This window comes from Mya arenaria, chromosome 3 (genome assembly GCF_026914265.1).
Source record: "Mya arenaria isolate MELC-2E11 chromosome 3, ASM2691426v1".
In the NCBI taxonomy this organism is placed as follows: Eukaryota; Metazoa; Mollusca; class Bivalvia; order Myida; family Myidae; genus Mya; species Mya arenaria.
Genome location: NC_069124.1, coordinates 56,455,113 through 56,471,665, shown reverse-complemented (window position 1 = coordinate 56,471,665; position 16,553 = coordinate 56,455,113). Strand labels below are relative to the sequence as shown.

Below are 16,553 nucleotides of genomic sequence, written 5' to 3'. Positions count from 1 at the left end.
CCTGGACAAATAAGTACACATGGACTTGGATTGAATATATTCTTTTGATAAATAGTTATTATCAAGGGCAGTCTTAACCTGATTTAGCGCCATGTCAATTCAATTAAATGATATTCATTTACTGTAAAAGCCTTAGACAATATTGTAACAGAAAGACAAGTGGTTTACATTTTGGTGACTGCTCAATAGTTTTCTTCAACAAAATATGACTGCAAGCTTGTGAGATGAGAGAAATACAAACAAGTTTAAAATATTACATGTATATCAGTCAACAAAGAATTGAAAAAAGTAAAACTGAAAACAAATGTTTATTTAATAGAGCAACCAGCTCTATTAAATAAACATTTGTTTTCAGTTTTACTTTTTTCAGAGAACTTTCCAAAGAAATCATATGTTTTGAAGTTATCAAAAGTCAGTGTGAGTACACGATCAGTTTTACTTAAGTCAGAAAAGCAAATTATGAAATATTAATAATTATCTTTGATTCACTTATTTTTTGCAAAGGGCTGAACACTGTCGTACAAGATGTTAGTATTTCACACATAGCAGTTATACTATGCATACATTTTTACCAGTATTGCTCTTTAAATAGAAATTATACAATACAATATTTACACCTCAACTTCCATTCCTTAAATGAACTGCCTTACGGCAATTGCGTTCATCAATCGATGAACGCAACATCTTCGGATATGTTCGGATCGCAATTCATCGCATAACAATATACTTGAAAACTATTGATCTTGTTATTGTTTGTATTGTGTCAGCAGGTCCCGTAAAATATAAATCAACATTTTAGAAAGTGCTTAATTATTATATTATAAACGTTTTGTTGCCAAAAGTGTTTCAATTTTATGTTTAAAAGCAATTTCAAGTGGTTGATCTTTTCCCGCTTTATTGTGACGTCATTTAAAAAAAATGTTTCCGGTAACAGTCGAGTCGTCCTATTTACAGAATGGGTAAGAAAGGAATACTAAAAGGTAATCCGAAATGAAATGAAGTATTTTTTTAACGTTTCTTGAATAAAATAATGAACTATTGGTGTAAATATAAGGAATGAATTGCGGGGTTGATGTCATTATCGGGGATCCTTTGGACTCCACACACTTAGACCAGCCCAATTGTGTTCATACCCCGATAATGACATCAACCCCGCAATTCATTCCTTAAATAAAGCTTTGCAGTATTGTTTCATGAGTCTAAAAATCAAAAAAGGGTGTTTTTGAAGGTGGACCCAGAGCAGCAAGTTGGCTCCCACTTGTAAATAATATGCATGCTGCAAGAACTTTAATCATCAAAAACAATTGAGCAAAGACCTCAAACATAATGTACGCACTTTGAATTCATTGTCATCTTACAATCCTTAAACACAAAAACTATTTCCTAACCACTCAATACTATGCCCTGCCCATTTCAAATTTTACATTAAAACCAAAATCAAACTTGTTCACGTACCAAGAACCTTGACAAGATCCTTCATGGATGAAACATTAATGTCTGGTGGAAGCCCACTAGCCTGCATCTCTTTACGGGAGAACTTGGGTGAGCCAGGAGATGGAGCCCGTGTTGTTACAAGCTGGGTACCAGAACGGGGTCCAAATGGCGGGCCTGGAGAAACACCCTGGCTTCCATAGGGGTAGTGGGAGGCTGTTGGTCATAGATTGTGAATATGCTACTTAAGAATCAAAGCTCAGCTACGGAAATGTTCAGCAGCCAATTTTATAAAAAAACTGGCTAACTCTGATTTGCCAAAGTTAGCAAAAACATTCATTGATTGGTCAAAATTTATCCAATAATTACTATTAACCAATCAAATCATTTAAATATGCAAAGTGACCAAGAGACAGTGAGGATAATTTATCAACGTTTTATACAATTGGCTGCAGGCCACTGGACAAATTTAGTCCTTGAGACTTTAACCAATATAAGCATACACATAAATTTTGTATTTCCTAATAACTAGTGTCTTACATTCTACAGTCTTGTTTTTATATTCATAGAGAGCAAAAATTCAGTGGCTTTATTTCAAGAATTTTTTGTCATATATCATAACAAAAAGTCTGATTTATAAATTGTTATCATTTAAATATCAGAATGAAATCAAATCAAGATTCATCTCTTATCCAGGGCAGTATTCAATTTAATTCTTATCCTTATCCTTAGACATGCCTCAGCAGTTCCATTCAGTCTATTGCCCAATTTATTTTATAGTCCAATCAAATCACTCATATTATATTCTAAATGTAAGTTAACTGTAAGTTGTTTATTGAATATGGCCCCTGGTTCCATATAATGATGTGATTACCTGATGCTGGCATGGAGTAGGTACGTCCCGTCTCGCTGTCCTGGTACTGTCTAAAGCTGGGCAGGACCCCAAAACCAGGGATGGGCATTCCTGGGGAACCAAAGCCTCCAACTGAAGTCTGGGTAGCTGTGCAAATACAAATGCATTACAGTATTTGATAAATTGTGTACCTACTGAGTCATATTCTTACCATAATGTAAACTGGCGTTTCGTGCCTTGTTTTATAACATCTAACTTATGAAAAGTTATTATCTAACATGATGAGACATGAAAGAAATCACAAATAATATTTGAATTTACAACAACAAAATCTAAATAATTTTACAGCAATCAAATACTAACATGAAACTGGTACATTCACGTTCAATTCCCAAATCACAATTCCCCTTCGACTAGGCTGACACACCTTGTTATATACCATATTGGTCATAAAAGAAGCATTTAGTTTTATACTTACTAAATGGGTAAGCAGCAGCCCTCCTTCCCCCAAACATCTGTGCCTGGTCCTGGCCAAACACCGGGTACCGCTGACCTACAGGGGAACCAAAGTCAAACCCCTGTTGTACCTGTAAACAGGCTACCATGTTAATACATGTACTGGGTATGCGGAAGCTCTCAAAATTATTTAAACCTTCTGGAATAACTCAATTACCTAGTGTTCACACCTTCATTTGTCCTAACAAACAGTACAGAAGAAAGAGTGATTTCAGCATGTTATTTCTACTAGCAGACCCTTATACTATCAGAACTACCAATATATATGTTTTATCTGTCAATCGTCATTAACGGTTCAGAAGTATACAAAGGGCCATTGATCTGACAATTTTAGACCATAAACTATATAATTTGTCTCAAAAAGCTTAAAAGTTTGAACTTTATATCTTGAACATCTTTTAATTTATTAACAAAACCATAAAAATTCTCATAATTTTAAGTATTCAAAGAGTCATAAATCTGACAATATTTAAGAATTTGTTACATAACTTGGTTGGACACCCACAAATTTTTGACAGGCTCTAAAAACAAAATTACAGAAAACACTACCTGTGTTGGCAAGGCATTAAAAGCGAAGGGGTCCTTGGTTGACGCCTGCTGGGTGACGCCTAGCTGGGACTCATGTACAAGGTATGGGGTGTTGTCACGAGAACGAGCCAGTGCCCATGCCTCTCCGTCCTTGTTTTGACAGAACTGTTCCACGCTGTCACTGTCCAGACGTACCCACGTACCATCACTGTTCACCACCTAGAGATGCAGAGACACAAGGGTGATGGATTCACAAGCATATTATCAATTTATCTCCTTGACAATTAAATCCTTGTATATCATATTGAACATGACAAAAGTCAAATTTACAGTATATAATATGGGAAGTCATAAACTTCATGTTTATCAACAAAAATATTTAACAGTCAAACAAATTAACTTTCAAAATGTTGTATTAAATGTTTGATTTTTTTATTACCCAACATTTTACTACTTATTAATGCTCCTAATAATGTTCCTATCAATAATTTATAAACTATAATCTACATATCAGCAATATACATGACCTAACCTCCTCTGTAGCAGTGACCTGGTTGCCCATGGTGATCCGTCCCACAGGTGAGGCCTTCAGGTTGGGTCTACTGCGGATGTTATGGCCAAACGAACCACACTTGACAACCTCATACATGCCAGGGCCACCTTTAAAACATATGGATCAAATGTTACATTGCTTCATAAAAAAAGAATATGGCTATAGGAAACAAACAACTTTTTATCAAATCAACAAGGACTTGGTTGTATTGAATGAAATAATTTGTAACTTTAATTCAAAGTTTGAGACAAAAAAAATCTCAAATTACAGGATTCATGGCAAGGGAAAATGAAGTTCCACTTAGGTCTATAAGATTTAAACACAACTGATAGATAGTTTTATTTCATATCCATGGACCTTTACAACACACTCACATCTCTTTGAGCCTTAAAGTCACGCCCAAACACCTTTGAACCATTATGACACACTCAAATATCCTTGAACCTTTATGACGTACTCACATATCCTTGGACCTTTATGACACACTCACATATCCTTGAACCTTTATGACGTACTCAAATATCCTTGAACCTTTATGACGTACTCACATATCCTTGGACCTTTATGACGTACTCACATATCCTTGGACCTTTATGACACAATAACATATCCTTGGACCTTTATGACGTACTCAAATATCCTTGAACCTTTATGACGTACTCACATATCCTTGAACCTTTATGACGTACTCACATATCCTTGGACCTTTATGACACACTCACATATCCTTGAACCTTTATGACACACTCAAATATCCTTGAACCTTCATGACACATGCAAATATCTTTGACCCTTTAAGACACACTCAAATATCCTTTAACTTTTATGACACATGCAAATATACTTGACCCTTTATGACACACTCAAATATCCTTGAACCTTTATGACACATGCAAATATCTTTGACCCTTTATGATACACTCAAATATCCTTGAACTTGTATGACACACTCACATATCATTGAATCTTTATGACACACTTACATATCATTGAACCTTTGTGCACACTCAAATATTCTTGAACCTTTATGACACACTCAAATATCCTTGAACCTTTATGACACACTCAAATATCCTTGAACCTTTATGACACACTAACATATCCTTGAACCTTTATGACACAATAACATGTCCTTAAACACTTACATGTCCTTGAACCTTTATGACACACTCAAATATCCTTGAACCTTTATGACACTCTTACATATCCTTGAACCTAAATGGCACATATATCCTTGAACCTTTAAGACACACTCACATGTTCTTGAACCTTTATGACACACTCACATGTTCTTGAGCCTTAAAGTCACACTAACATATCCTTGAACCTTTATGACACACTCAGATATCCTTAAACCTTTTTGACACACATACCACACACTTACACATACCACACACTTACACATACCACACACTCACACTTACCACACACTCACATATTCTTTAACAATTGGCTAAAATCAACACCACAGACAAAGTTGATGCTTATGAGACACAAACAATTTACTTTGTAAATGTAATACAGTTTTTCTTCTAACATACCCTGGGTAGTCTGTGTGACCACAGGTTTCTGGTTGTACATCTGAAACTTCTTCACAGTTTCAGACAGGATCTCATCAAACGTAGACTTGGGCTCATCTAGGGGCACCAGGAGGGTTTTCCCAAGGTGCTGGTTGTACTGTAGTGTCCAGGCATCTGAGTAGCCATTGTGACACCACTCCTTGATGCTGTCTGCACTCAGTCTCAGCCATACTCCATCATCATTGTGAACCTAGGAAGATAGAAAGAGTTTTACAAAATGTGGCCTATAGTCACTAGAGTTTACAATTATTTCTCCTTTGGCTAGTGATCTACTTTTTTCCGATAAGTCTCTCATAATCAAATTTTACCGAGATTCATGGAGAAAAATACTGATCAGCTTGGTCAAGATTGGGAAGAAAGTGTGCCTTATAGCATGTTTACAATATTCTTTCTTAAATTTGGTCTGGTAATTTACTTTTTGACCTGACATTACCCATCATGTAACTTGACCTAAAATTAGCCGACACCTACAATCTGACCAAATTTGATGAATATTGGGTAAGAAATGTGGCTGCTAGAGTATAAACCAGCAAATTGTTGACAACAGACGACAGACAACAACCAATCCCCATAGCACAACACAAGCAAGTTGTCTTTAAAGAGTTTGAGCTAAAAAAATACCCAGTGCATCAATACTTAATGACGGCCTCTCTCACCTCATCCATGAAGGAGATGATGCCCTCAGGTTTCACAATGCCGATCTGCTCACTCTGGAGGGAGGGGTTGGTCCTCACACGCAGGCCAGCACTGTTCTTGGCTATAAACTTACGCATCTGAAAACACAGTGACAAACAAATAAAAATATTAATGAATTGGAAGCAAATGTAGCGATACAGAAAAATGAATGAACTCATTTAAAGATAACTGCATAAAAATATTCTCATATTGAACCTTTCAAAATCAAAGATGACTTCATAGTAACAAATGTCTAGGGCAGGCTTCTGAAAATGCCTGAAATAATTATCATGCTCTTTTCAGCGTTAAATACCTGTTTTTGTTGCTGTCGTTTAAGAGTCTGGGAAGGTGGGGTGACCCCCTGTGGAGGCTCCTTAACTTCAACCTTGTATACCTCACCTAGCAGGAACCAAGACATTGTACAAATTAATAGCATTATTGCATACACCTATGTTTAAGGTCTATATTCAGTGTATGGACAAGTATGTGTATTGATTGATACACAATAATAGCTATTAATTACTTTTCCTGGCTTTCACATCTTTTTCATAATCTAGTTAATAATAATTGAGAATGTTCAAACATATTAATAAACATTTCGAATGTAAATGACAAACACAATATATGTTAATGCGAAACATTTCTGACAGATTTATGCACATGTAACTCCAATAGCACAAGCAAATGTTATCAAAATACCCATCATCCATCATGCATAGAAATATGACCGTATCAGGTGACATACCAGTCTCAAACCCATCAATGGACACAAGTATGTTGTAGAATCCTATACTGCTAGGTGTCCAGTTGGCACAGTATGTTCCATCCTCTCCGGAGCGTACCAGCATGTTCTCACTAGGGCGTGGCACAGCGGGGGCTGCCCAACGTAACTCTTCAAATGAGTAGTTTTCATAGTCCTGTAAAATAAGGATTAAACTCAGTTAAAAAATGTTTGCATAAACAACAAAATATATTTCCTATTATCCTTCTCTTTTCTGTTCATGATATAAATAAGGCTAAAATTGAACATTACACATTTACTATGGGCTATTCCAGTAAAACATATAACCCTTGGGGGAAGGCAATTATTTAAATAGTGTAGAGGTGGGTGTCTTTTTTCTCTTATTTGAACCCCACTAGGGTAAATTTGCTTCTGTAGGGGGTTGGCATAATTTTAAAGTGCCATTCTCCCCAGGGGTTATATGTTTAAATGGAATAACCCTATCTATATTTTCAGTATTTCAATTTTAGTTTTAACGATTAATATTTAATAACGAGTGTGAAGAAATCTATCATATGTTATATGAAGTCAATCTCCTTAGCACAATGGTATGCGAGAGTGTGGTCTTGTGTTGTGGGGGAAACCGGAGAACCCGGGGAAAACCCACTTGTCCAGCTTGGTGACCACCAACCAAACTCAATTTCATTTTTGTTTCTCAACATTTTATTCAAATTTTAAACACAGATCTTGGCTTCAATCTATTCAACATGAAAGACTCAATTTGTATTTCTGTATGCCAAAGATACCAAATTTAAACAAAAAACCATTCATAATCGATTTTACTCATAGAGGTTGCATTCTTTTAAAAAAATTCACAAATGATCCTAGTATCAAAACATTACCTTCATCATGCAGATGGAATGGAAGGCATCTTTTCTGTCCTTCACAGTGACCTCATAAATGGTCTCCAGGCTGGGAGGGGGGTGGCCCCCAAATGCCAAACTGCCTTCATCTGGTCGACTCAACCTCCTCATTCTCTTCAGGTCATCTCCCTCCAGGTCCAGGGGGACAGCCTTTACCTCAACCTGTATGAGGTGTATACAAGAGACATATCTGTGATTCGTGAGCAGTATAACAAAAATATGACAACAAAGACAATTATAGTGCTGTTGACAATGAAGAGAATGGCAATGATGATGATGATGATGATAATGATGATGATGGTGGTGGTGGTGGTGGTGGTGGTGATGATGACGATGAGGCTGATGAAGATGAGGATGATGATTAGGATGATGATAATAATCTGTACCTTGAGGTTTGGAGCGAAGACCTGTTGCCCGTACTGGTCTCGTGTGAGAACAGTGATGATATTGGGCCAGCTACACTTGAGCTCCTCCTCACAACACTGCAGGCAACACTGACGGGGATCCACATACGAGTCGGGCTGCAGCCATCTGAATCAACATAGACATATGATTAAGACACTGAGCATTAACAGATGCAAACAATAATTTTTTTCTTCTTTACCAGGCACATAAAATGAGTATTTGTTTCACGTTTCACAAGAAAGACCAACAGTTTTGTCTTCAAAGCCATTGGCACCTATGATGCCACGAAGCCAGTGACAATACCTTGGGAATTTTTTTTTTTTGGAAAAAAAGATATTTGTTTCTGTTTCTGAATTTGAAAGCGTACAGTCTGTGACTACCGTATTATATCATGCATAGGACGCACTTTTTTACCCCCAATTCTCGTCTTAAAAATTGCCTGCGTCCTTTCTATGCTATTAGAATTTCATCTGTTTTTTTCCAAGTCCATTTCAGGTCGAAAATATCGGACCGGGGAAGAACGCAGTAATAGTAAGTATCTGTACTGCGTCACCGAAGAGAACAACTGACATAGGTAAAATCACGCAAGTTAACACTATATTGAATGTTTACTTTAAAATGATTTATTGAGAAATAAATTGAAAACAAACATGAGTGTTTACTTTTTTACAAAAGGGACGCTACTCACAAAAACTTGACGTGAGTCAGCATTTAACTGGATTGAGTTATAACGGCAACGGAAAATCGGGAAAGGAGGTAAATATCAATTAATCGTTGTTCATGATTTTTATGTTTCGATATTTTACAAAACATTTTGTTGTATGCTAGTTTTAAAAAAATAATAAAGAAATGTGCATAACGCAAAGTAGTATTATTGTCACTATCAAATCTTTTCAAATGTGCGAAGGTGTGAAAAACACCCGCTGTCTGTCATTAGAAAACATCAATAGAACTTTACCTGTCGTGCCTTCCGCTTGCAAGGATAATTACCGACACGCATTAATTATGCCTGACATGCTTTATTCTGCGCAGCGACAAGCCTTATCAAAACAATCATCAGTTTTGACAATACACAGTTTTGCAACGGTTGCAACGGTTGACTGTCATTCAGAAGGCATGTCGGAACTATTGCAACGGTTGACTGGCAGTCAGAAGGCGTGTGTCGGGACTATTACAGCATTTGTATAAGTCTTATAATATGCGTGAATGTTCTCAAAATGTCAAGACTTATATCATTGTTGTGTACACTAAATTACCAAAATGCTAAATTACCGAAATAAGACGATAATTATCGAAATACACAATACAGTTATCAAAATATGCCTATATGCATTTTTTTTTTTACTTCAATATAAGTTATAAATACTTTAATTTTTCGGCTCCGATTTTGACATTTTTCCACTGCGTCCTATCTTTTATATTAAGGGTTTTTACCCGTTTTTTTTTTTCAACTATTTTTTTGCCTGCGTCCTATCTATGCTAGCGTCCTATACATGATATAATACAGTACACCTTTAAGTCAAACATACAATGACTTATGGCTGTAACCAAAAAACTAAAATTTAAGCCCAAGAATGAAATCTGTACCTGGCAAGCCTACATCCACTAGTCCCTGTGGTACATGTTATAAAGTCCTTGAGGAAAGATCTCTCATTGCTCTGCCAACAGAAGGGTAGATTTCCTTCCAGAGCCTGCATGATTGTTGGGGGTCGGGACAAGGCAAAGCCTTTCCCCAGGAGGCCTGAATGCATTCCAAACACCTGTTGGAAAAGATAATCATAAATCAGGATTATGGATATGATTTTTCTCAAAAAGAAAGACCTAAATGTTGTTGCAAATATTGTAATAACAACATAATCAAACCTTTCTTTATACTTTAATGGACTAAAATTGTTCATATGTCAATGTTCTTAAAATGTTTTAAAAATAAATTAGATAGGCTGACAATTTTTCACATTTCTCCTATAATAAAATTATAATAAAGTCAAAAACATCAAATTATATGTTTTCTTTCAATAAGGTTGAACATTGAAACATCTGTTGATAAGCACTGCCTACTCATAAGCCTCGACTACCATGTGTGCAACCCATTTAAGGATGTATAATTATGTCCTCTAAAAGCTCTTCTCAATTTATTGGGGTCAAAAAGAATATAGCAGGGATTTAACATTTAAGCCTTGCCCATCAATTAGCTGATCTACACATCATTTTCAACTTATTTTTTTTACAATGACTGAGAAACAAGTTATTACAACATTTAAATAATCATTCTCATTGGCCCTAGATACAACAACCAACTTGTTCGGCCAGGAATCAAACCTGGGTTGAATAGGTGAGAGGCAAGCAAGCTAACCACTGCACATATTTGACAATCATCTACATAAAATAAGTCCTGCCTACCATTTGTGCACCCTCCTCCAGGATGTCCATATCCTCCTCCAGTTCCTCTGTGGTTACTGCCGGTAACAACATGTCCCTCCTCATCAGAGAGCTTGAACACATTCCACCCAGGTAGCTCAACTCCTGCTCTAGCTTTACTAACACCTGCAAGAAGTTTACTTGTCACTACAGCCAATGTTAAGAGAAACCCTTTACAGGGACGTGATTGACCTGGCAACTGGAGGGCTGAAACCATTTCGGCCATGGGTTCTTGGGGGTACTTTTGGGGTCAAAAGCACACTGCCGTATAAGAAAAACTGGCTTTTTAGAAGATTTTTTGAAAGTTCTTCTGACTTCAAATTTGAAGCAAAATGGAACATTAACACTTACAACCAAAAGCACTCTATTAACTTTTTAAATCAGCTTTTTTTGGGGGGGGCGGGGGGTCCCTTGGGCCCTTAGATCCGCGGAATTCCGTGAATCCGCGGACAAATCACATCCCTGCCTTTAAGAATAAGTCGGATATAGCACATTCAGCCCATGTAACTCAGCCTATGATCCAACTGGAATAAATCCTTAGCATGGACTATGGAATTTCAGTGGTAATGTAGGCAGCTACCAGTAAATTGCCATATAACTAGCACACACACACAGTACATGTAACTCAGGTCTTGATACATTTGCTTAACAATTGCAATGAGGACAGAAATTGAATTGGCATAAAGGTGAGGATCATTATAAAGCTTGTTTCATAAATAATTTCTGATTAGATTTAATCTTTAATAAGCTTTATTGGACTACTTACATCATCCATGTTATTTTTCCATTCATATCCAACGAGGAAGCACTTGAAGCCAAAGAAACAGGCTTTCTCATCCTTCACATAGTCTGAGGCTGTCTCCAGGGAGAATATCACCGCATTGCCTAGGAAGAGGAAAAACACTATTTATTTGTCAAGCCTTTTTATTTGTTATTTTTGGTATGAGAATTCGTCCCCATATAAGGAAGTTTTATCACTAAAATCTTTAAATTTGGATATATAATTCTAGGAGTAACTTGTCAAAAAATCCAATCTCCATGATGTTTAAGGACATTAGCCACTCGTTTGATGCCTAAATTGTTTTTTCATAATCTTAGCACATTTCTGCTTTTTTAAAGACAGATTTTAAATTTTTTTTCCAGATTAATGCGAAATAAGACAACTGTGTTATCATTTTGATAACTGTAAGAAACCTCATTAAAACTGCACCATAAGGATGAAAATGTTTCCCAGAATTTACATGTACTTTCATGAAAACAATATTTACTTAAAGTAAAAAAAAATAATTAGAAAACATCCTACCAGGTATGATAACTGAGTGTTTAGGCCAGTCCCTTGTTCCATGGAACTTCCTCAGTATTGGCCAGTATGCAGTTTTGGGCGTGTCCTGGTCGTCTCCAGTGATGATTGGCCCAACCCCCTCCCCAGAGTCCCCCTTCTGGTAACCAGGTACAAACAACTGAAGGGTATCCTCTGACTGTGCCGTCCCACACTGGGGGTCAAATTCCAGCACCATCCAGAGGACAGATTCTGGGAATGTTACCTGGGTAAAGAAGACATGTCATGGATATAAAATAATACTTTGTGATCTTCTGACACTTAAATCAAGGATTTCTTCAAGATACACAACTTTGTTTCTTAGCAAAGGTAAATGTATAGCCGTGTTGCTTTGTATTTGTCACGGCTTCCCATTAATAGAATATAACTATTAGCAAACTAATGGCTTTATGACTAAAGCTTAAGTGAACCTTGTAGTTGGCAACTGTAGCAGGCTTATAGGGGTGGTCACTCTCGAGTATAGCATAATGCTGGGCCCCGGTCATCCCGTTAGACGTATCTCCTGTCTCAGGTTTCGGTGGGGCAGGGAACACGTGGTTAACAAGGCCCGATAAGGCTGGCAAAACCTCTTGCACTAGGCTTATAACTTGCACTGCTCCCTGTGGGGAAAGAAGGGAATATATCTACATTGAGTCACAAATTTACTGATCTGAAGTGTTTATCTTTCAGTGTTTGATTATGTTGTGAGGATGTTTTTTAAAAAAGTTCTTCAGCTGATAGTTTGATCTTGAAACAGACTTTTATGTTAAACTTTCCTGTTTGATTCTACAGAATGTGTCATGGTGAATAAGAAACACCATGTCACCACAAAAGATTTTGGTATTAATTGTGAAAACCTTACATATTAATATTATAGTCACACTCAAAAACAGTTTTCTACAAAGCACATGGAATGTAAAATTTGGAGTGACAAAATGCAAACAATGAATAAATTTACATGAATATATTACCCTGGGGTCTTGGGAGGCAACAGGTCCTATGTAGGCAATACACAGTGGCAACAGTGACTTGAACAGCTGGGCATTGGCCAGGGTCTCCTTGACCATGGCTGGATTCACTGATCCTGCCCGGTGAAGCAGGTCGGTGGCGGTACGGCAGATGGCACTTACAATGTCAATGGCGTTCTTACGAGCCTGAAGCTCTGCCAGGTTCTTGCTGCTCTGGTGATGGTGCTCCCCTTCTTGTGGGGCACTGAACACAAATAAAGGTCAGTTCCTTGGAGTGAACATACAATATCACACTGATTATTCATTTTTAACAGCCAGGAGTATCAACAATTTTAAAGGCATATGAACCAGATTAATTCCAACCAGTAAAACGAAGAAAATTAAGTTGCTGATCAGTCTTTCTCAGATGTTTAACTTTACTTTAAACTTACTAAGTCATTAGTACGGTTTTGGTATGAACAAAAGTCCACAAGTTTAAGCCAAGAAGATACACATTTCAGGACAATTGAGCTGATTGTTTTAATTTTGTGATGTCCTTTCTTGTGGTATTTGAACATAGACTCGCGTCAGTGAAATCATATTTCACTAGATTATAAATTTGCAACCTGATCAATTTGCTTTAAGACGCAAATATTAAAACCAAACTAAATGTCAACAATGTTAATAATATTTAAACAAGCGCTCCAGTTTTACCTGTAATACAGTATCTGTGGGATCTGTCCTCTCATGTGGTTGGTTCCATTGTTGCTAAGGGAACAGGCAGTAAAGGTGAAGGTCGTTCCATCAGGACACTTGACCTTGCTGATACCTCCATCACCATTGAATGTCCTCTGTTGCCCATGGTTGCGCAGACGTAGAGCATACTTGGTACACTCCTGCAGAAATATGTCAGGAGATTAAATCATTACGAAATCAGTATCTCGTGTTATAAGATGCAGTAAAATTGTCTCTGTCAGTAGTTGTAGACAAAAAAACAAAGGCATAGAAAACATGACAAACTTCAGAGTTCTGAAAAATCAACTATATAATTTTTGAATAAATGCATTCCTAATTTAAAAACATTTCGCACATTTCGAAGACCTGGCAATTGTTTTTATAAATGAATGTTTTACAGAAAAAACCCACAATGTACTGCCCTTACCCTAATTGGTATGGGTTTTTCAAACTTGATCTCAGCAATATCATTCACACAGTCTTCCGGCCCATACGTCCCCTTCACAATCTCAATACTGTGCCAGCGTTGGGCATGGTTCGGGTCATTCTGGGCACCACTGCTTTGCTATCAAAAACCAACAAGTTGTTGAGAAGGAAATTTAAGCATTAATTTAACAGTTGCTAGTTTACTATTTTCTCTTAACTTCTAAAGAAAAGATAAATGATAATGCCTGTCTTATTGTTCAAATCATACAAATTCAGAACAGTTAAAAAAGATAAAATTAAAGACAAAGGTTTTAGTTTGTATCATTATAGGGGAGGCCTTGATATTTAAGAATCAATTAATAAAACATTCAAAAACCTCATCCAGAAGCTCAAGCTCATAGTTATATGCACCATCCCCACCATACAGACAGATGCCAGCAATCACAATGCCAGGCTTGTCCACCATCAGTTCTATGGCGTCTGGTGAGCCATTTCCTGTGTTCCAATAAGCTGTCTGGCTGGTGCGAGTAAACCTGTTTGGGGTCACCAGTAAGGGGCGGGTGTTTGAGGTTGCATCAGTCTAGTATAAGCAAGAAAGAAGGAGTATGCAAGAAATAACTGTATTGACATTTGGGGTTGGGAAATAGAAAATGGGGATACATTGTGCATCCATTGTCAACACATCTTGTGAATGTACGTAAAAATCCATGCAAGAATAGTACAAACAAATAGTAACTTCTTAACCAAATCTTCAGTATTATTACATTTATAACACAAAAAGGTACCATTTCCCATGTAAAGACATATGTCACTGTTTGCAATGACACTAGTAAAGTAGGATTAAGAAATCAGTGACACTATTTGAAGGAATGCTACCTCCAGTCCTGTAGCAGTGGCTGCCAGTTCGCTAATGATGGTAGCAAGGAGAGAGCAAGTGTTGGCAATGAGGACAGCTGGGTAGATGGCTGTGTCCTCTAAAAGTTGTTGGCGTACAGGGTAGGAGACGATCATCAGTAGACGGTCCAAGACCTCCTTGAATGAGATGTGGCTGTGACCAAGGTGGGACATCTGAAAGAAGAAAAAAAGGAGTTGTTGACATACGTTGTAGGATACAGTTATCAACAGCTGAACTAAGACTGATCCAATACCTCATTGAATGAGATGTGGCTGTAACCAAGGTTGGACATGTGTAAAAAACAGAACATTCAAATATTAGGACAATAATTTAGTTTCAGGAGCAGCACAGTTATTTAAGACCCTACTTTTGTTGAGATGAATAATATTCAAGCTGTACAAATGCATTGTTTAATCCTTATTTGCTTTCTGTAAGAAATAGTGTAGAAACATTCTTTTCTTAAACTTCTGGCTTAGAGATGCTCTTATCGTAACATATAAAAAATACTGCAAGGAATGAAATAGCATTCTTCATATAGATCAAACAACTCATGGGCTAAAAGATGAAATAAACTTAGTCTGTAACATCAACAAAATTCAACAATCACTCACTCCAATCCTCATGGTCATGTGATCAACTAGTAGCGGGAAGCGGTGTATGTCCGCCAGGCGTGCTGCACTGTTTGTATTATCGTCCATCATAACTGTAGATTGTTTACGGAGAATCTCCTCTGTCTGAGGCTCACAGTTGATGGGCATGATCCCTGTCAGTTTGATAGTGGGGTGGCACATGGCTTCCATGATGGCAGCAAGCAGACGACCATATCCACCAGCATTGGACATACTCTGTGTGAGGAAATAAAACAAGAACTGATCTGGATACAAAACTAGGGTGTGTCACATAATGATAGCACTGTTGGTCAAACAAGAACTGATCTGGATACCAAACTAGTGTGTGTCACATAATGATAGCACTGTTGGTCAGAATAATGTGCGTCAGTTTGATGACTGAAAGGCACATGGCTTACATAATAGAAACCATAGACAACCATTCATTTATGCATGTAATACAGATGTTGTTACATGATGAACTTACATTTCTTTGGAGGAAAACAATTCAAGGCCTTTATGACTGCAAATATATAATGTAGATGCATTTCTTCCAATTAAACACCTAACTACTCACAGGTTCTAGATGTTGAAGCAGGTCACAGAGACAGAGCCACTTGAGAGATCCAGTCGGGTAGAAGGCGTGGAAACACTGTCGGAAGGTCAGGTGACATTCACTCAAGATGTCGTTCACATACATGGCCGAGATCTGCTGGCCAGGGGGCTCCTGGACAAACACCTGGGGTGGAAAAGGACAAACTTTAAATGTCTTAGTAATAAGATATCTTGCATATGCAAAATCTTTCATGCTACCAAAAATATGAACATGTCATCTGGCTTAAGGATTCAACCTTTCATCATGAATTAGTAGCTTAAAATTAGCCAAACAAGTTTTTATGAAACAGATTTTATATTAACTAAATTGTTTTTTTGCTGAGTAATAACTTTTGTTGTAATTACTGGTTTGGGTACAATTGTCATGCAGCAATGTCTTTACATTTGGTCTTTTTGCATGCTGAGG

General features: G+C 37.2%; 1 protein-coding gene across 6 annotated transcripts in view; it reads right to left on the bottom strand.

The window, feature by feature from the left end:
- The window catches only part of LOC128227140 (E3 ubiquitin-protein ligase MYCBP2-like), a 76,682-nt gene that overhangs the window by 20,970 nt on the left and 39,159 nt on the right, over positions 1-16,553 (bottom strand). For 5 of the 6 annotated variants that reach the window (XM_052937380.1, XM_052937384.1, XM_052937383.1 and 2 more), the window contains 23 exons: positions 16,110-16,271; positions 15,536-15,769; positions 14,906-15,097; positions 14,406-14,609; positions 14,031-14,168; positions 13,583-13,764; positions 12,893-13,133; positions 12,353-12,541; positions 11,907-12,147; positions 11,370-11,488; positions 10,586-10,729; positions 9,773-9,945; positions 8,167-8,311; positions 7,760-7,942; positions 6,882-7,053; positions 6,450-6,535; positions 6,118-6,234; positions 5,423-5,651; positions 3,861-3,988; positions 3,350-3,547; positions 2,763-2,871; positions 2,306-2,431; positions 1,456-1,647 (listed from right to left, as the gene is read on the bottom strand). In XM_052937380.1, the coding sequence (XP_052793340.1) occupies positions 1,456-1,647; positions 2,306-2,431; positions 2,763-2,871; positions 3,350-3,547; positions 3,861-3,988; positions 5,423-5,651; positions 6,118-6,234; positions 6,450-6,535; positions 6,882-7,053; positions 7,760-7,942; positions 8,167-8,311; positions 9,773-9,945; positions 10,586-10,729; positions 11,370-11,488; positions 11,907-12,147; positions 12,353-12,541; positions 12,893-13,133; positions 13,583-13,764; positions 14,031-14,168; positions 14,406-14,609; positions 14,906-15,097; positions 15,536-15,769; positions 16,110-16,271 (3,904 nt within the window). The remainder of the gene's footprint in view (positions 1-1,455; positions 1,648-2,305; positions 2,432-2,762; positions 2,872-3,349; positions 3,548-3,860; positions 3,989-5,422; positions 5,652-6,117; positions 6,235-6,449; positions 6,536-6,881; positions 7,054-7,759; positions 7,943-8,166; positions 8,312-9,772; positions 9,946-10,585; positions 10,730-11,369; positions 11,489-11,906; positions 12,148-12,352; positions 12,542-12,892; positions 13,134-13,582; positions 13,765-14,030; positions 14,169-14,405; positions 14,610-14,905; positions 15,098-15,535; positions 15,770-16,109; positions 16,272-16,553) is intronic. The other variant, XM_052937381.1, reaches the window with a different exon arrangement.